General features: G+C 43.3%; 1 protein-coding gene across 6 annotated transcripts in view; it reads left to right on the top strand.

The window, feature by feature from the left end:
* The first annotated feature begins 3,695 nt into the window (after nucleotides 1-3,695).
* LOC106591541 (uncharacterized) overlaps nucleotides 3,696-17,964 on the top strand; it is a 35,869-nt gene continuing 21,600 nt past the window's right edge. For 4 of the 6 annotated variants that reach the window (XR_014391681.1, XM_082972724.1, XM_082972723.1 and 1 more), the window contains exons 1-11: nucleotides 3,696-3,913; nucleotides 4,036-4,094; nucleotides 5,460-5,495; nucleotides 8,004-8,021; nucleotides 8,165-8,276; nucleotides 8,814-8,890; nucleotides 8,973-9,010; nucleotides 9,142-9,224; nucleotides 9,398-9,474; nucleotides 9,564-9,601; nucleotides 9,755-9,837. Coding sequence is in view for 5 of the 6 variants with exons in the window: in XM_082972724.1 (XP_082828850.1) it covers nucleotides 3,833-3,913; nucleotides 4,036-4,094; nucleotides 5,460-5,495; nucleotides 8,004-8,021; nucleotides 8,165-8,276; nucleotides 8,814-8,890; nucleotides 8,973-9,010; nucleotides 9,142-9,224; nucleotides 9,398-9,474; nucleotides 9,564-9,601; nucleotides 9,755-9,837 (702 nt within the window). In the remaining variant the exon portion in view is untranslated. Of the gene's footprint in view, nucleotides 3,914-4,035; nucleotides 4,095-5,459; nucleotides 5,496-8,003; nucleotides 8,082-8,164; nucleotides 8,277-8,813; nucleotides 8,891-8,972; nucleotides 9,011-9,141; nucleotides 9,225-9,397; nucleotides 9,475-9,563; nucleotides 9,602-9,754; nucleotides 9,838-17,964 lie in introns of all 6 variants that reach the window. The other 2 variants (XM_082972726.1, XM_082972725.1) reach the window with 2 other exon arrangements.

The following is a 17,964-nucleotide window of genomic DNA, read 5'->3' as shown; positions in this document are numbered from 1 at the left end:
TTTCAACAGGATGTTGCCTTGTTTCAACAGGATGTTGTATCTACCTTATATCAGGCCTTATTGAAACGGATTTATTGATAATATCTGTTGGAAACAAAGTTTGGATGTTGCCACACACATGCCTACTTGTTAACCTGTTGGGTCTAGGGGGCAGCATTTGCACGTCTGGATAAAAAAAATGTACCCGATTTAATCTGGTTACTAATCCTACCCAGTAACTAGAATATGCATATACTTATTATATATGGATAGAAAACACTCTAAAGTTTCCAAAACTGTTTGAATGGTGTCTGTGAGTATAACAGAACTCATTTGGCAGGCAAAACCCTGAGACATTTTCTGACAGGAAGTGGATACCTGATGTGTTGTATTGACTTTAAACCTATCCCATTGAAAAACACAGGGGTTTAGGAATATTTTGGCACTTCCTATTGCTTCCACTAGATGTCACCAGCCTTTACAAAGTGTTTTGAGTCTTCTGGAGGGAGATCTGACCGAACAAGAGCCATGGAACGATGATGGCCCATTAGACACCTTGCGCGCGAGTTCATCTTGGGTACCCTCGTTCCAATACGTTATAAAAGAGTATGCATTCGTCCACCTTGAATATTATTCATGTTCTGGTTAAAAAAGGCCCTAATGATTTATGCTATACAACGTTTGACATGTTTGAACGAACGGAAATATATTTTTTCCCCTCGTTCATGACGAGAAGTCCGGCTGGCTTACATCATGTGCTAACGAGACGGAGATTTTTGGACATAAATGATGAGCTTTTTTGAACAAAACTACATTCGTTATGGACCTGTGATACCTGGAAGTGACATCTGATGAAGAGAATCAAAGGTAATGGATTATTTACATAGTATTTTCGATTTTAGATCTCCCCAACATGACGTCTAGTCTGTATCGCAACGCGTATTTTTCTGGGCGCAGTGCTCAGATTATTGCAAAGTGTGATTTCCCAGTAAGGTTATTTTTAAATCTGGCAAGTTGATTGCGTTCAAGAGATGTAAATCTATAATTCTTTAAATGACAATATAATATTTTACCAATGTTTTCTAATTTTAATTATTTAATTTCTGACGCTGACTTGACTGCCGGTTATTGGAGGGAAACGATTTCCTCAACATCAATGCCATAGTAAAACGCTGTTTTTGGATATAAATATGAACTTGATAGAACTAAAAATGCATGCATTGTCTAACATAATGTCCTAGGAGTGTCATCTGATGGAGATTGTAAAAGGTTAGTGCATCATTTTAGCTGGTTTTATGGTTTTGGTGACCCTGTCTTTGACTTGACAAAACATTACACACAACTCTTGTAAATGTACTGTCCTAACATACTCTAAATTTATGCTTTCGCCGTAAAACCTTTTTGAAATCGTAAAACGTGGTTAGATTAAGGAGATGTTTATCTTTCAAATGGTGTAACATAGTTGTATTTTTGAAAAATTTGAATTTTGACATTTATTTGGATTCAAATTTGCCGCTCTTGAAATGCACCTGCTGTTGATGGAGTGCACCACGGGTGGCACGCTAGCGTCCCACCTAGCCCCAAGAGGTTTTAACAAAATTTTGGAAGTTTCTTTTAAAATTATTCATAAATATTTTAAACCTCTTACATCTAGACGTTCCGCTAGCGGAACACCGCTCCAATATCCAATGATAGGGCGTGGCGCGAAATACAAACTCCTCGAAAATCCGAAAACTTCAATTTTTCAAACATATGACTATTTTACAGCATTTTAAAGACAAGACTCTCCTTTATCTAACCACACTGTCCGATTTCAAAAAGGCTTTACAACGAAAGCAAAACATTAGATTATGTCAGGAGAGTACCCAGACAGAAATAATCAGACACCCATTTTTCAAGCTAGCATATAATGTCACAAAAAACAAAACCACAGCTAAATGCAGCACTAACCTTTGATGATCTTCATCAGATGACAACCCTAGGACATTATGTTATACAATACATGCATGTTTTGTTCAATCAAGTTCATATTTATATCAAAAACCAGCTTTTTACATTAGCATGTGACGTTCAGAACTAGCATTCCCACCGAACACTTCCGGTGAATTTACTAAATTACTCACGATAAACGTTCACAAAAAACACAACAATTATTTTAAGAATTATAGATACAGAACTCCTTTATGCACTCGCTATGTCCGATTTTAAAATAGCTTTTCGGTGAAAGCACATTTTGCAATATTCTGAGTAGATAGCTCGCCATCACGGGCTAGCTATTTTGACACCCACCAAGTTTGGTACTCATCAAACTCTGATTTACTATAAGAAAAATTGGATTACCTTTGCTGTTCTTCGTCAGAATGCACTCCCAGGACTTCTACTTCAACAACAAATGTTGGTTTGGTTCCAAATAATCCATAGTTATATCCAAATAGCGGCGTTTTGTTAGTGCGTTCAAGACACTATCCGAAGGGTAACGAAGGGTGACGCGCGGACGCGTATCGTGACAAAAATTGTCAAAATATTCCATTACCGTACTTCGAAGCATGTCAAACGCTGTTTAAAATCAATTTTTATGCGATTTTTCTCGTAAAATAGCGATAATATTCCGACCGGGAGTCGTTGTTTTCGTTCAAAGACTGATAATCTAAAATGGACTCTTCACGCGCACGCGCGCACTCGTCTCATTGTTCTCAGATCGACCACTATCCAAATGCGCTACTGTTTTTCAGCCATGGGCTGCAAAGTCATCATTCAACGTTCTGGCGCCTTCTGAGAGCCTATGGGAGCCTTAGAAAATGTCACGTTACAGCAGAGATCCTTTGTTTTGGATAGAGATAACAAAGAAGGCCAAGAAATGGTCAGACAGGGTACTTCCTGTACAGAATCTTCTCAGGTTTTGTCCTGCCATTTGAGTTCTGTTATTCAAACAGTTTTAGAAACTTTGGAGTGTTTTCTATCCAAAGCTACTAATTATATGCATATTGTAGTTTCTGGGCAGGAGTAATAACCAGATTAAATCGGGTACGTTTTTTATCCGGCCGTGAAAATACTGCCCCCTATCCATAACAAGTTAACAAAATTTTGGAAGTTTCTTTTAAAATTATTCATAAATATTTTAACCTGCCAACAACCATATTATGAAGAAGTTTAAATAAAAACATAAACTCAAATTGTACCTTTTGTAATGACCACCCAGAAACAGTGTTGCATTGTATTCATGTAATAAAACTGTGGCAAGACATCAGTAGATTTATAATTTAACACATTTATGAAGATTTTACACTATTATGGAGAGATGTACTGCTTGGATTCTTTACCTACGATACAAATAAGTTGAAACAATTAATTTCATTATTCTTTTGGCCATATTCACAAATGTAAATTTACAAACAAAACACCACATTTTCTTACATTACAAAAAAAAAATGCTACTTTATTTTAAGACAATTAAATACAACATAAAAGCTGTTAGAATGATAAATGTGTATATGCCCCTTTAAGGTCCTTGTGTCATGTGATAATTGTACCCCCCCCCCCCCCCCAGCCCAATTGCCCTTTGCATATTCTTTATATATGCTTGTGTTCCCCCATGTACTTTTTGTATTGATTTGTTGTTTATAATAATAATAATACAAAAAATGTAATAAATAAAAAATCTGAAAAAGATATAACGCTCAGGTCTGTCTTTTTCAGACCGGCATTTCTATAGACAACCCCCGTCTATATTTCGGGTCCTGAGTCAACGTGGGACAGTACGTTTGTGTCATGCCGAATTTGTTGTGAAGTGTTTGTGTTTTTAATGTCTGTAGTTGTATTTTGACATATTGGACAGTAACTATTAGTACTTATCATGATGCCGGGGGAGAATCATTCCAGAATCGCTTCAGAAGCAACTACCGGAGTCTGTAGAAACTGCACTGTACTTCACCAGGTGAGATGAGAAACGCTCTGGCTACTGTTTGTTGTGTACTTGTTTCAAACGTGGATAAAAGATTAGTTAGCTAATATTTCACCAAACTATACTGACGGACAATCCATCCTCTCTCATTGTAGAACCTAAAGGAATATGTGGCAGCTCTCCTGGTTTTGAAACAGAAAAGTATTGACTCCGAGTAAGTAACTAATGTTATTAGACTTGTGTGATGAGATGATACTGTACAGGTCGCTAAAACACAGCTAGCTACACACACACATGCATACATACTGAGGATGGGGGGTATTCAATCAAACAGCTAACTAACTACATACATACTCAGGATGGGGGGTATTCAATCAAACAGCTAACTACATACTCTGGATGGGGGTATTCAATCTAACAGCTAACTACATACTCAGGATGGGGGGTATTCAATCAAACAGCTAACTACATACTCAGGATGGGGGGTATTCAATCTAACAGCTAACTACATACTCTGGATGGGGGTATTCAATCAAACAGCTAACTACATACTCAGGATGGGGGGTATTCAATCAAACAGCTAACTACATACTCAGGATGGGGGGTATTCAATCTAACAGCTAACTACATACTCTGGATGGGGGTATTCAATCAATTCCAGTTCCATTCCAGTTCTCAATAAACATCAGTGTGGAAACGGTACCAGACACGACGGTAAAGCTACATACTACACATCCCACAGAGCAGTGGAAACGGTAAAGCTACATGCTACACATCTCACAGCAGCAGTGGAAACGGTACCAGACACGACGGTAAAGCTACATGCTACACATCTCACAGAGCAGTGGAAACGGTAAAGCTACATGCTACACATCTCACAGAGCAGTGGAAACGGTAAAGCTACATGCTACACATCTCCCAGCAGCAGTGGAAACGGTACCAGACACGACGGTAAAGCTACATGCTACACATCTCCCAGCAGCAGTGGAAACGGTACCAGACATGACGGTAAAGCTACATGCTACACATCTCACAGCAGCAGTGGAAACGGTACCAGACATGACGGTAAAGCTACATGCTACACATCTCACAGCAGCAGTGGAAACGGTAAAGCTACATGCTACACATCTCCCAGCAGCAGTGGAAACGGTACCAGACACGACGGTAAAGCTACATGCTACACATCTCACAGCAGCAGTGGAAACGGTACCAGACACGACGGTAAAGCTACATGCTACACATCTCACAGCAGCAGTGGAAACGGTACCAGACACGACGGTAAAGCTACATGCTACACATCTCACAGCAGCAGTGGAAACGGTAAAGCTACATGCTACACATCTCCCAGCAGCAGCAGCGGTGTTGTCATTGACCCGGTGGCTGGTTTGACTGAATATGACCCCTAGATTCTTATCGAGACTCATCTGCTGTAGCTAGCTGTGGTTTGGAAACTGAAAATGACCATGTTAAACATATATCTAGCTCGGCCTGCCATGTTTAATGTAACAGGTGGAGTGAATGACTTGTATGTTTTAGAAACAGTAGACTACTAATGTAATCTGTTTTAACTGTCTTTCAGTCACCGGCTGAGTGAATATCAAGGGAAGTGTGAAGATATCCTTTCAAAAGTCCATTCACTCTCTCCCCTTATTAGGCCTCAGCCATTCAGTCTCTCCCCTTATTAGGCCTCAGCCATTCACTCTCTCCCCTTATTAGGCCTCAGCCTCTTCAGTCTCTCTCCCCTTATTAGGCCTCAGCCATTCACTCTCTCCCCTTATTAGGCCTCAGCCATTCACTCTCTCCCCTTATTAGGCCTCAGCCATTCACTCTCTCCCCTTATTAGGCCTCAGCCATTCATGCTCTTCAGTCGTTAATTAGGCCTCAGCCATTCACTCTCTCCCCTTATTAGGCCTCAGCCATTCACTCTCTCCCCTTATTAGGCCTCAGCCATTCATGCTCTTCAGTCATTAATTAGGCCTCAGCCATTCACTCTCTCCCCTTATTAGGCCTCAGCCATTCATGCTCTTCAGTCGTTAATTAGGCCTCAGCCATTCATGCTCTTCAGTCGTTAATTAGGCCTCAGCCATTCATGCTCTTCAGTCGTTAATTAGGCCTCAGCCATTCATGCTCTTCAGTCTCTCTCCCCTTATTAGGCCTCAGCCATTCATGCTCTTCAGTCTCTCTCCAGTCATTAATTAGGTCTCAGCCATTCATGCTCTTCAGTCTCTCTCCAGTCATTAATTAGGTCTCAGCCATTCATGCTCTTCAGTCTCTCTTCAGTCGTTAATTAGGTTTCAGCGCCTCCCTTGGAATGAACAGAAAACTGTCCTGATTGGCTGTCTCTGGTGGTGATGACCACTCCCCCCCCCTCCGACTCCACTCCCCCCCCCCCCCCCCTCCGACTCCACCCCCCCCCCCTCCGACTCCACTCCCCCTCCGACTCCACCCCCCCCACTAGTGTTACACCATCATAACATGACCGTTAGAGTTCTATGGGAGTGACTATTAGAATTCTATGGGAGTGACTATTAGAATTCTATGGGAGTGACCGTTAGAGTTCTGTGACCTACCTGCCACCCCCATTGGCCCAACAGCCTTATCCACAAGGCTACCTGTCCCCCCCAACAACCTTATCCACAAGGCTACCTGTCCCCCCCAACAGCCTTATCCACAAGGCTACCTGCCCCCCCATCAGCCTTATCCACAAGGCTACCTGTCCCCCCCAACAGCCTTATCCACAAGGCTACCTGTCCCCCCCAACAGCCTTATCCACAAGGCTACCTGTCCCCCCCAACAGCCTTATCCACAAGGCTACCTGCCCCCCCCAACAGCCTTATCCACAAGGCTACCTGTCCCCCCCAACAGCCTTATCCACAAGGCTACCTGTCCCCCCCAACAACCTTATCCACAAGGCTACCTGTCCCCCCCAACAGCCTTATCCACAAGGCTACCTGTCCCCCCCAACAGCCTTATCCACAAGGCTACCTGTCCCCCCCAACAGCCTTATCCACAAGGCTACCTGTCCCCCCCAACAACCTTATCCACAAGGCTACCTGTCCCCCCCAACAGCCTTATCCACAAGGCTACCTGTCCCCCCCAACAGCCTTATCCACAAGGCTACCTGTCCCCCCCAACAGCCTTATCCACAAGGCTACCTGCCCCCCCCAACAGCCTTATCCACAAGGCTACCTGTCCCCCCCAACAGCCTTATCCACAAGGCTACCTGCCCCCCCAACAGCCTTATCCGCAAGGCTACCTGTCCCCCCCAACAGCCTTATCCGCAAGGCTACCTGTCCCCCCATCAGCCTTATCCACAAGGCTACCTGTCCCCCCCAACAGCCTTATCCGCAAGGCTACCTGTCCCCCCCAACAGCCTTATCCGCAAGGCTACCTGTCCCCCCCAACAGCCTTATCCGCAAGGCTACCTGTCCCCCCCAACAGCCTTATCCGCAAGGCTACCTGCCACCCCCATCAGCCTTATCCACAAGGCTACCTGTCCCCCCCAACAGCCTTATCCACAAGGCTACCTGTCCCCCCCAACAGCCTTATCCGCAAGGCTACCTGCCCCCCCCATCAGCCTTATCCACAAGGCTACCTGCCCCCCCAACAGCCTTATCCACAAGGCTACCTGCCCCCCCAACAGCCTTATCCACAAGGCTACCTGTCCCCCCCAACAGCCTTATCCACAAGGCTACCTGTCCCCCCCAACAGCCTTATCCGCAAGGCTACCTGCCCCCCCCATCAGCCTTATCCGCAAGGCTACCTGTCCCCCCCAACAGCCTTATCCACAAGGCTACCTGTCCCCCCATCAGCCTTATCCACAAGGCTACCTGCCCCCCCAACAGCCTTATCCACAAGGCTACCTGTCCCCCCCAACAGCCTTATCCGCAAGGCTACCTGCCACCCCCATCAGCCTTATCCACAAGGCTACCTGCCACCCCCATTGCACTACTGTCAGTGTTAGAAGTGGTCCTCTAGCTCAGTGGACAGAGCATAGCTCTTGCAATGCTAGGATGGTGTGTTCGATTCCCAGGAGCACCCGTACCTAAAATGTATGAATGCTTTGGATAAAAGCTTAATTCAGTATTATGAAGTGTTTTTTTTTCTTGACGGTTTGTTTACAGCTTCAGAGATCCCAGAGGTATGACTCCATCAGTTCTCTAGGTCCTCTTTACTAAATGCTCTTCTTCTATGTCTTTTTGTAAGTATTTGTCTTGGAAACGCGTAAATGGTTGTCAACATAAAGTTGTTGATTTTATTTCTGTCACACGACGTCGTTTCCAGGGAGACCGGTAAGCTGCGTAAACTTCTTGATGATCTGCAGTTGAAAGTAGCTTCTCTGGAAAAGCAACATGCAGAGAACGAAGCCATGCGGGCAGAGCTGGAGGCGAAGCAGGTAAGAGATGTGAAATGATCCATTCTACTCGTCATGACACTGTTTTGTCCCGGGGAGAGCTCTGACAGAGTCGGGTCCCGGGGAGAGCTCTGACAGAGTCGGGTACCGGGGGGAGCTCTGACAGAGTCGGGTCCCGGGGGGAGCTCTGACAGAGTCGGGTCCCGGGGGGAGCTCTGACAGAGTCGGGTCCCGGGGGGAGCTCTGACAGAGTCGGGTCCCGGGGGGAGCTCTGACAGAGTCGGGTCCCGGGGGGAGCTCTGACAGAGTCGGGTCCCGGGGGGAGCTCTGACAGAGTCGGGTACCGGGGAGAGCTCTGACAGAGTCGGGTACCGGGGAGAGCTCTGACAGAGTCGGGTACCGGGGGGAGCTCTGACAGAGTCGGGTCCCGGGGGGAGCTCTGACAGAGTCGGGTCCCGGGGGGAGCTCTGACAGAGTCGGGTCCCGGGGGGAGCTCTGACAGAGTCGGGTCCCGGGGAGAGCTCTGACAGAGTCGGGTCCCGGGGAGAGCTCTGACAGAGTTGTGTTTGTGCCCTGTAGAGCGCTGAGAAGTTGTCCCAGCAGCTTTTTGAGGAAGTGGAGAGGCTGAAGGAGCAGAACAACAACACAGAGACTCTGTAAGACTCATCAAGAACATTTACAGCATATTTCGTTTGGTTCTTGTTCCGCTGACTTTTCTCTCTTCTCTCTGTTCTCCAGAAAGAAGAGACTTGAGGACCAGCTGAAGATGGTAACAGGTATTATCTCTGGTTATAATTCTACTTCCTGTAAAAACCCCCTCAACCACTGATATTACCCACATTGTAATAGTCTACTACTGTCTGAGGTATGTAACTCGGTCTTTCCTGTGGACCTGTTTATGACGAAGAGACGACAGAGAAGCAGTGTCTGGATAATGTCCAGTTGAGACGGGAGAAGACGGCGCTGGAGAACGACCTGCTGAAAACGCAGGTAACAGTATTAATCTAACAGGGGAAACAATAAAAATCCTCCTCGTTCTAGCAGTCATCCAATGTTTGTCTGCGTCGGTTTCAACCCGCTGAACTAAAACCATTTCAAGTATCGGGGCGTGAAAACGTTTTTTTTTAGTACGGCGATGATTTGACGTGTGTTTATCTTCTCAGATGTCGTTGAAGACGTGTCAGAAGGTAGCAGAGGAAGTGCAGCGGTTAAAGGAGGACGACGCCAGGACATCCGTTCTGTAAGGTTTCAACCAGCGCTAATACCATTCATCCACTTATTGTTTTAAGTGTTGGCGTTCTCATGCTTCTACCTTTTTTCCACCAACAGGAAACACAACTTGGAAAAACAACTTGGACAGTTTCAAGGTTTTTCTATCACTATTATTCTTCTAGTCTGCGGGAACATAATTTACGTGGCCCTAAAAAAAAAAAATCTATAATTCCTATTGTGATCTGTCGCGCAGCCTGACCTGCCTTTTTTCTGATTGGCGATGTGCCTGGGTTGCTCTGTTTCTTTAGATTTTAAACGCAAACAAGAGCGGGACATTACCGGGCTGAAAACGGAGAAGATTCTGCTGGAGAAAAACCTTCTACACCTTCAGGTTTGTATATGTCTCCCTACTTCCACTCGCGCTACAACCAGCACTGCTGCTGCTGATGCAATGAAGGAGTCTGAACAGTTTTTTTTTCCGATAAGCTTACGGTTGTTGCGTGAGGTAGTAATAATTGGTGCGTGAGGTAGTAATAATTGGTGCGTGAGGTAGTAATAATTGGTGCGTGAGGTAGTAATAATTGGTGCGTGAGGTAGTAATAATTGGTGCGTGAGGTAGTAATAATTGGTGCGTGAGGTAGTAATAATTGGTGCGTGAGGTAGTAATAATTGGTGCGTGAGGTAGTAATAACGGTGCGTGAGGTGGTAATAACGGTGCGTGAGGTAGTAATAATGCTGCGTGACTTCAGTTTCACCATCAGCTGGAAGACTTTGTCCCCTTTTCTCAGCGCAGGGAGGGAGAGCGGAGGGACGGTGAGTCAGGTGAGAGGCAGCCTCATCGCTCCTCCCTCCCTCAGACGGACCATCAGATGCAGGACAGCAGTCCAGTAAACTATAAAGTGTATTATTCTGCTCACTCAGCTGTGCCTCAAGTAATACAACTAATTATCTATTACCAGTGCTACCAAATTACCGACAATTTTTTAAAATATATTTTCTAAATGGTCTGAGAAGAATAACATTGTAAGGGCAATTCAAGCATAGCCAATATGCAGTGATAATGTATTGGGCCTACTGAGCATAGCCAATATGCAGTGATAATGGATTGGGACTACTGAGCATAGCCAATATGCAGTGATAATGTATTGGGACTACTGAGCATAGCCAATATGCAGTGATAATGTATTGGGACTACTGAGCATAGCCAATATGCAGTGATAATGTATTGGACCTACTGAGCATAGCCAATATGCAGTGATAATGTATTGGACCTACTGAGCATAGCCAATATGCAGTGATAATGTATTGGGCCTACTGAGCATAGCCAATATGCAGTGATAATGTATTGGACCTACTGAGCATAGCCAATATGCAGTGATAATGTATTGGACCTATAGCCTACTGAGCATAGCCAATATGCAGTGATAATGTATTGGACCTACTGAGCATAGCCAATATGCAGTGATAATGTATTGGGCCTACTGAGCATAGCCAATATGCAGTGATAATGTATTGGGCCTACTGAGCATAGCCAATATGCAGTGATAATGTATTGGACCTATAGCCTACTGAGCATAGCCAATATGCAGTGATAATGTATTGGACCTATAGCCTACTGAGCATAGCCAATATGCAGTGATAATGTATTGGGCCTACTGAGCATAGCCAATATGCAGTGATAATGTATTGGACCTACTGAGCATAGCCAATATGCAGTGATAATGTATTGGGCCTACTGAGCATAGCCAATATGCAGTGATAATGTATTGGACCTACTGAGCATAGCCAATATGCAGTGATAATGTATTGGACCTATAGCCTACTGAGCATAGCCAATATGCAGTGATAATGTATTGGACCTATAGCCTACTGAGCATAGCCAATATGCAGTGATAATGTATTGGGCCTACTGAGCATAGCCAATATGCAGTGATAATGTATTGGACCTACTGAGCATAGCCAATATGCAGTGATAATGTATTGGGCCTACTGAGCATAGCCAATATGCAGTGATAATGTATTGGACCTACTGAGCATAGCCAATATGCAGTGATAATGTATTGGGCCTATAGCCTACTGAGCATAGCCAATATGCAGTGATAATGTATTGGGCCTACAGCCTACTGAGCATAGCCAATATGCAGTGATAATGTATTGGGCCTACTGAGCATAGCCAATATGCAGTGATAATGTATTGGGCCTACTGAGCATAGCCAATATGCAGTGATAATGTATTGGGCCTACTGAGCATAGCCAATATGCAGTGATAATGTATTGGGCCTACTGAGCATAGCCAATATGCAGTGATAATGTATTGGACCTACTGAGCATAGCCAATATGCAGTGATAATGTATTGGACCTACAGCCTACTGAGCATAGCCAATATGCAGTGATAATGTATTGGGCCTACTGAGCATAGCCAATATGTAATGATAATGTATTGGACCTACTGAGCATAGCCAATATGCAGTGATAATGTATTGGGACTACTGAGCATAGCCAATATGCAGTGATAATGTATTGGACCTACTGAGCATAGCCAATATGTAGTGATAATGTATTGGACCTACTGAGCATAGCCAATATGCAGTGATAATGTATTGGGCCTACTGAGCATAGCCAATATGCAGTGATAATGTATTGGACCTACTGAGCATAGCCAATATGCAGTGATAATGTATTGGACCTACTGAGCATAGCCAATATGCAGTGATAATGTATTGGGCCTATAGCCTACTGAGCATAGCCAATATGCAGTGATAATGTATTGGGCCTACTGAGCATAGCCAATATGCAGTGATAATGTATTGGACCTACTGAGCATAGCCAATATGCAGTGATAATGTATTGGGCCTATAGCCTACTGAGCATAGCCAATATGCAGTGATAATGTATTGGGCCTACTGAGCATAGCCAATATGCAGTGATAATGTATTGGACCTACTGAGCATAGCCAATATGCAGTGATAATGTATTGGGCCTATAGCCTACTGAGCATAGCCAATATGCAGTGATAATGTATTGGACCTACTGAGCATAGCCAATATGCAGTGATAATGTATTGGACTACTGAGCATAGCCAATATGCAGTGATAATGTATTGGGCCTATAGCCTACTGAGCATAGCCAATATGCAGTGATAATGTATTGGGCCTATAGCCTACTGAGCATAGCCAATATGCAGTGATAATGTATTGGACCTACTGAGCATAGCCAATATGTAGTGATAATGTATTGGACCTACTGAGCATAGCCAATATGCAGTGATAATGTATTGGGCCTACTGAGCATAGCCAATATGTAGTGATAATGTATTGGACCTACAGCCTACTGAGCATAGCCAATATGCAGTGATAATGTATTGGGCCTACTGAGCATAGCCAATATGTAGTGATAATGTATTGGGCCTACTGAGCATAGCCAATATGCAGTGATAATGTATTGGGCCTACTGAGCATAGCCAATATGCAGTGATAATGTATTGGACCTACTGAGCATAGCCAATATGTAGTGATAATGTATTGGACCTACTGAGCATAGCCAATATGCAGTGATAATGTATTGGGCCTACTGAGCATAGCCAATATGTAGTGATAATGTATTGGACCTACAGCCTACTGAGCATAGCCAATATGCAGTGATAATGTATTGGGCCTACTGAGCATAGCCAATATGCAGTGATAATGTATTGGGACTACTGAGCATAGCCAATATGCAGTGATAATGTATTGGGCCTACTGAGCATAGCCAATATGCAGTGATAATGTATTGGACCTACTGAGCATAGCCAATATGCAGTGATAATGTATTGGGCCTACTGAGCATAGCCAATATGCATTGATAATGTATTGGGCCTACTGAGCATAGCCAATATGCAGTGATAATGTATTGGACCTACTGAGCATAGCCAATATGCAGTGATAATGTATTGGGCCTACTGAGCATAGCCAATATGCAGTGATAATGTATTGGACCTATAGCCTACTGAGCATAGCCAATATGCAGTGATAATGTATTGGGCCTACAGCCTACTGAGCATAGCCAATATGCAGTGATAATGTATTGGACCTACTGAGCATAGCCAATATGCAGTGATAATGTATTGGGACTACTGAGCATAGCCAATATGCAGTGATAATGTATTGGGCCTACTGAGCATAGACAATATGCAGTGATAATGTATTGGGCCTACTGAGCATAGACAATATGCAGTGATAATGTATTGGGCCTATAGCCTACTGAGCATAGCCAATATGCAGTGATAATGTATTGGGACTACTGAGCATAGACAATATGCAGTGATAATGTATTGGGCTTATAGCCTACTGAGCATAGCCAATATGCAGTGATAATGTATTGGGCCTACTGAGCATAGCCAATATGCAGTGATAATGTATTGGGCCTACTGAGCATAGACAATATGCAGTGATAATGTATTGGGCCTATAGCCTACTGAGCATAGCCAATATGCAGTGATAATGTATTGGGCCTACTGAGCATAGACAATATGCAGTGATAATGTATTGGGACTACTGAGCATAGCCAATATGCAGTGATAATGTATTGGGCCTACTGAGCATAGACAATATGCAGTGATAATGTATTGGGACTACTGAGCATAGCCAATATGCAGTGATAATGTATTGGGCCTACTGAGCATAGCCAATATGCAGTGATAATGTATTGGGCCTACTGAGCATAGCCAATATGCAGTGATAATGTATTGGGCCTACTGAGCATAGCCAATATGCAGTGATAATGTATTGGACCTATAGCCTACTGAGCATAGCCAATATGCAGTGATAATGTATTGGACCTATAGCCTACTGAGCATAGACAATATGCAGTGATAATGTATTGGACCTACTGAGCATAGACAATATGCAGTGATAATGTATTGGGACTACTGAGCATAGCCAATATGCAGTGATAATGTATTGGGACTACTGAGCATAGCCAATATGCAGTGATAATGTATTGGGCCTACTGAGCATAGCCAATATGCAGTGATAATGTATTGGGCCTACTGAGCATAGACAATATGCAGTGATAATGTATTGGGCCTACTGAGCATAGCCAATATGCAGTGATAATGTATTGGGCCTACTGAGCATAGCCAATATGCAGTGATAATGTATTGGGCCTATAGCCAATATGCAGTGATAATGTATTGGGCCTATAGCCAATATGCAGTGATAATGTATTGGGCCTACTGAGCATAGCCAATATGCAGTGATAATGTATTGGGCCTATAGCCAATATGCAGTGATAATGTATTGGGCCTATAGCCAATATGCAGTGATAATGTATTGGGCCTACTGAGCATAGCCAATATGCAGTGATAATGTATTGGGCCTACAGCCGACTGAGCATAGACAATATGCAGTGATAATGTATTGGACCTACTGAGCATAGCCAATATGCAGTGATAATGTATTGGGCCTACTGAGCATAGACAATATGCAGTGATAATGTATTGGACCTACTGAGCATAGCCAATATGCAGTGATAATGTATTGGGCCTACTGAGCATAGCCAATATGCAGTGATAATGTATTGGGCCTACTGAGCATAGCCAATATGCAGTGATAATGTATTGGGCCTATAGCCTACTGAGCATAGCCAATATGCAGTGATAATGTATTGGGACTACTGAGCATAGACAATATGCAGTGATAATGTATTGGGACTACTGAGCATAGACAATATGCAGTGATAATGTATTGGGACTACTGAGCATAGACAATATGCAGTGATAATGTATTGGGCCTACTGAGCATAGCCAATATGCAGTGATAATGTATTGGACCTACAGACTACTGAGCATAGACAATATGCAGTGATAATGTATTGGGACTACTGAGCATAGACAATATGCAGTGATAATGTATTGGACCTACTGAGCATAGCCAATATGCAGTGATAATGTATTGGGCCTACTGAGCATAGCCAATATGCAGTGATAATGTATTGGGCCTATAGCCAATATGCAGTGATAATGTATTGGGCCTATAGCCAATATGCAGTGATAATGTATTGGGCCTACTGAGCATAGCCAATATGCAGTGATAATGTATTGGGCCTACAGCCGACTGAGCATAGACAATATGCAGTGATAATGTATTGGACCTACTGAGCATAGCCAATATGCAGTGATAATGTATTGGGCCTACTGAGCATAGACAATATGCAGTGATAATGTATTGGACCTACTGAGCATAGCCAATATGCAGTGATAATGTATTGGGCCTACTGAGCATAGCCAATATGCAGTGATAATGTATTGGGCCTACTGAGCATAGCCAATATGCAGTGATAATGTATTGGGCCTTTAGCCTACTGAGCATAGCCAATATGCAGTGATAATGTATTGGGACTACTGAGCATAGACAATATGCAGTGATAATGTATTGGGACTACTGAGCATAGACAATATGCAGTGATAATGTATTGGGACTACTGAGCATAGACAATATGCAGTGATAATGTATTGGGCCTACTGAGCATAGCCAATATGCAGTGATAATGTATTGGACCTACAGACTACTGAGCATAGACAATATGCAGTGATAATGTATTGGGACTACTGAGCATAGACAATATGCAGTGATAATGTATTGGACCTACTGAGCATAGCCAATATGCAGTGATAATGTATTGGGACTACTGAGCATAGCCAATATGCAGTGATAATGTATTGGACCTATAGCCTACTGAGCATAGCCAATATGCAGTGATAATGTATTGGGACTACTGAGCATAGCCAATATGCAGTGATAATGTATTGGGACTACTGAGCATAGCCAATATGCAGTGATAATGTATTGGGACTACTGAGCATAGACAATATGCAGTGATAATGTATTGGGACTACTGAGCATAGACAATATGCAGTGATAATGTATTGGGACTACTGAGCATAGCCAATATGCAGTGATAATGTATTGGACCTATAGCCTACTGAGCATAGCCAATATGCAGTGATAATGTATTGGGACTACTGAGCATAGCCAATATGCAGTGATAATGTATTGGGACTACTGAGCATAGCCAATATGCAGTGATAATGTATTGGGCCTACTGAGCATAGCCAATATGCAGTGATAATGTATTGGACCTACTGAGCATAGCCAATATGCAGTGATAATGTATTGGACCTATAGCCTACTGAGCATAGCCAATATGCAGTGATAATGTATTGGGCCTACTGAGCATAGCCAATATGCAGTGATAATGTATTGGACCTACTGAGCATAGCCAATATGCAGTGATAATGTATTGGGACTACTGAGCATAGCCAATATGTAATGATAATGTATTGGGCCTACTGAGCATAGCCAATATGCAGTGATAATGTATTGGACCTACAGCCTACTGAGCATAGCCAATATGCAGTGATAATGTATTGGGCCTATAGCCTACTGAGCATAGCCAATATGCAGTGATAATGTATTGGGCCTACTGAGCATAGCCAATATGCAGTGATAATGTATTGGGCCTACTGAGCATAGCCAATATGCAGTGATAATGTATTGGGCCTACTGAGCATAGCCAATATGCAGTGATAATGTATTGGGACTACTGAGCATAGCCAATATGCAGTGATAATGTATTGGGCCTACTGAGCATAGCCAATATGCAGTGATAATGTATTGGGACTACTGAGCATAGCCAATATGCAGTGATAATGTATTGGGCCTACTGAGCATAGCCAATATGCAGTGATAATGTATTGGGACTACTGAGCATAGCCAATATGCAGTGATAATGTATTGGGCCTACTGAGCATAGCCAATATGCAGTGATAATGTATTGGGACTACTGAGCATAGCCAATATGCAGTGATAATGTATTGGGCCTACTGAGCATAGCCAATATGCAGTGATAATGTATTGGGCCTACTGAGCATAGACAATATGCAGTGATAATGTATTGGACCTACTGAGCATAGCCAATATGCAGTGATAATGTATTGGGCCTACTGAGCATAGCCAATATGCAGTGATAATGTATTGGGCCTACTGAGCATAGCCAATATGCAGTGATAATGTATTGGGCCTATAGCCTACTGAGCATAGCCAATATGCAGTGATAATGTATTGGGACTACTGAGCATAGACAATATGCAGTGATAATGTATTGGGACTACTGAGCATAGACAATATGCAGTGATAATGTATTGGGACTACTGAGCATAGACAATATGCAGTGATAATGTATTGGGCCTACTGAGCATAGCCAATATGCAGTGATAATGTATTGGACCTACAGACTACTGAGCATAGACAATATGCAGTGATAATGTATTGGGACTACTGAGCATAGACAATATGCAGTGATAATGTATTGGACCTACTGAGCATAGCCAATATGCAGTGATAATGTATTGGGACTACTGAGCATAGCCAATATGCAGTGATAATGTATTGGACCTATAGCCTACTGAGCATAGCCAATATGCAGTGATAATGTATTGGGACTACTGAGCATAGCCAATATGCAGTGATAATGTATTGG

The sequence above is a fragment of the Salmo salar genome, unplaced genomic scaffold, assembly GCF_965601325.2.
Source record: "Salmo salar unplaced genomic scaffold, fSalSal1 ptg001042l, whole genome shotgun sequence".
Taxonomy (NCBI): Eukaryota; Metazoa; Chordata; class Actinopteri; order Salmoniformes; family Salmonidae; genus Salmo; species Salmo salar.
This window is presented reverse-complemented; position numbering and strand designations above follow the sequence as displayed.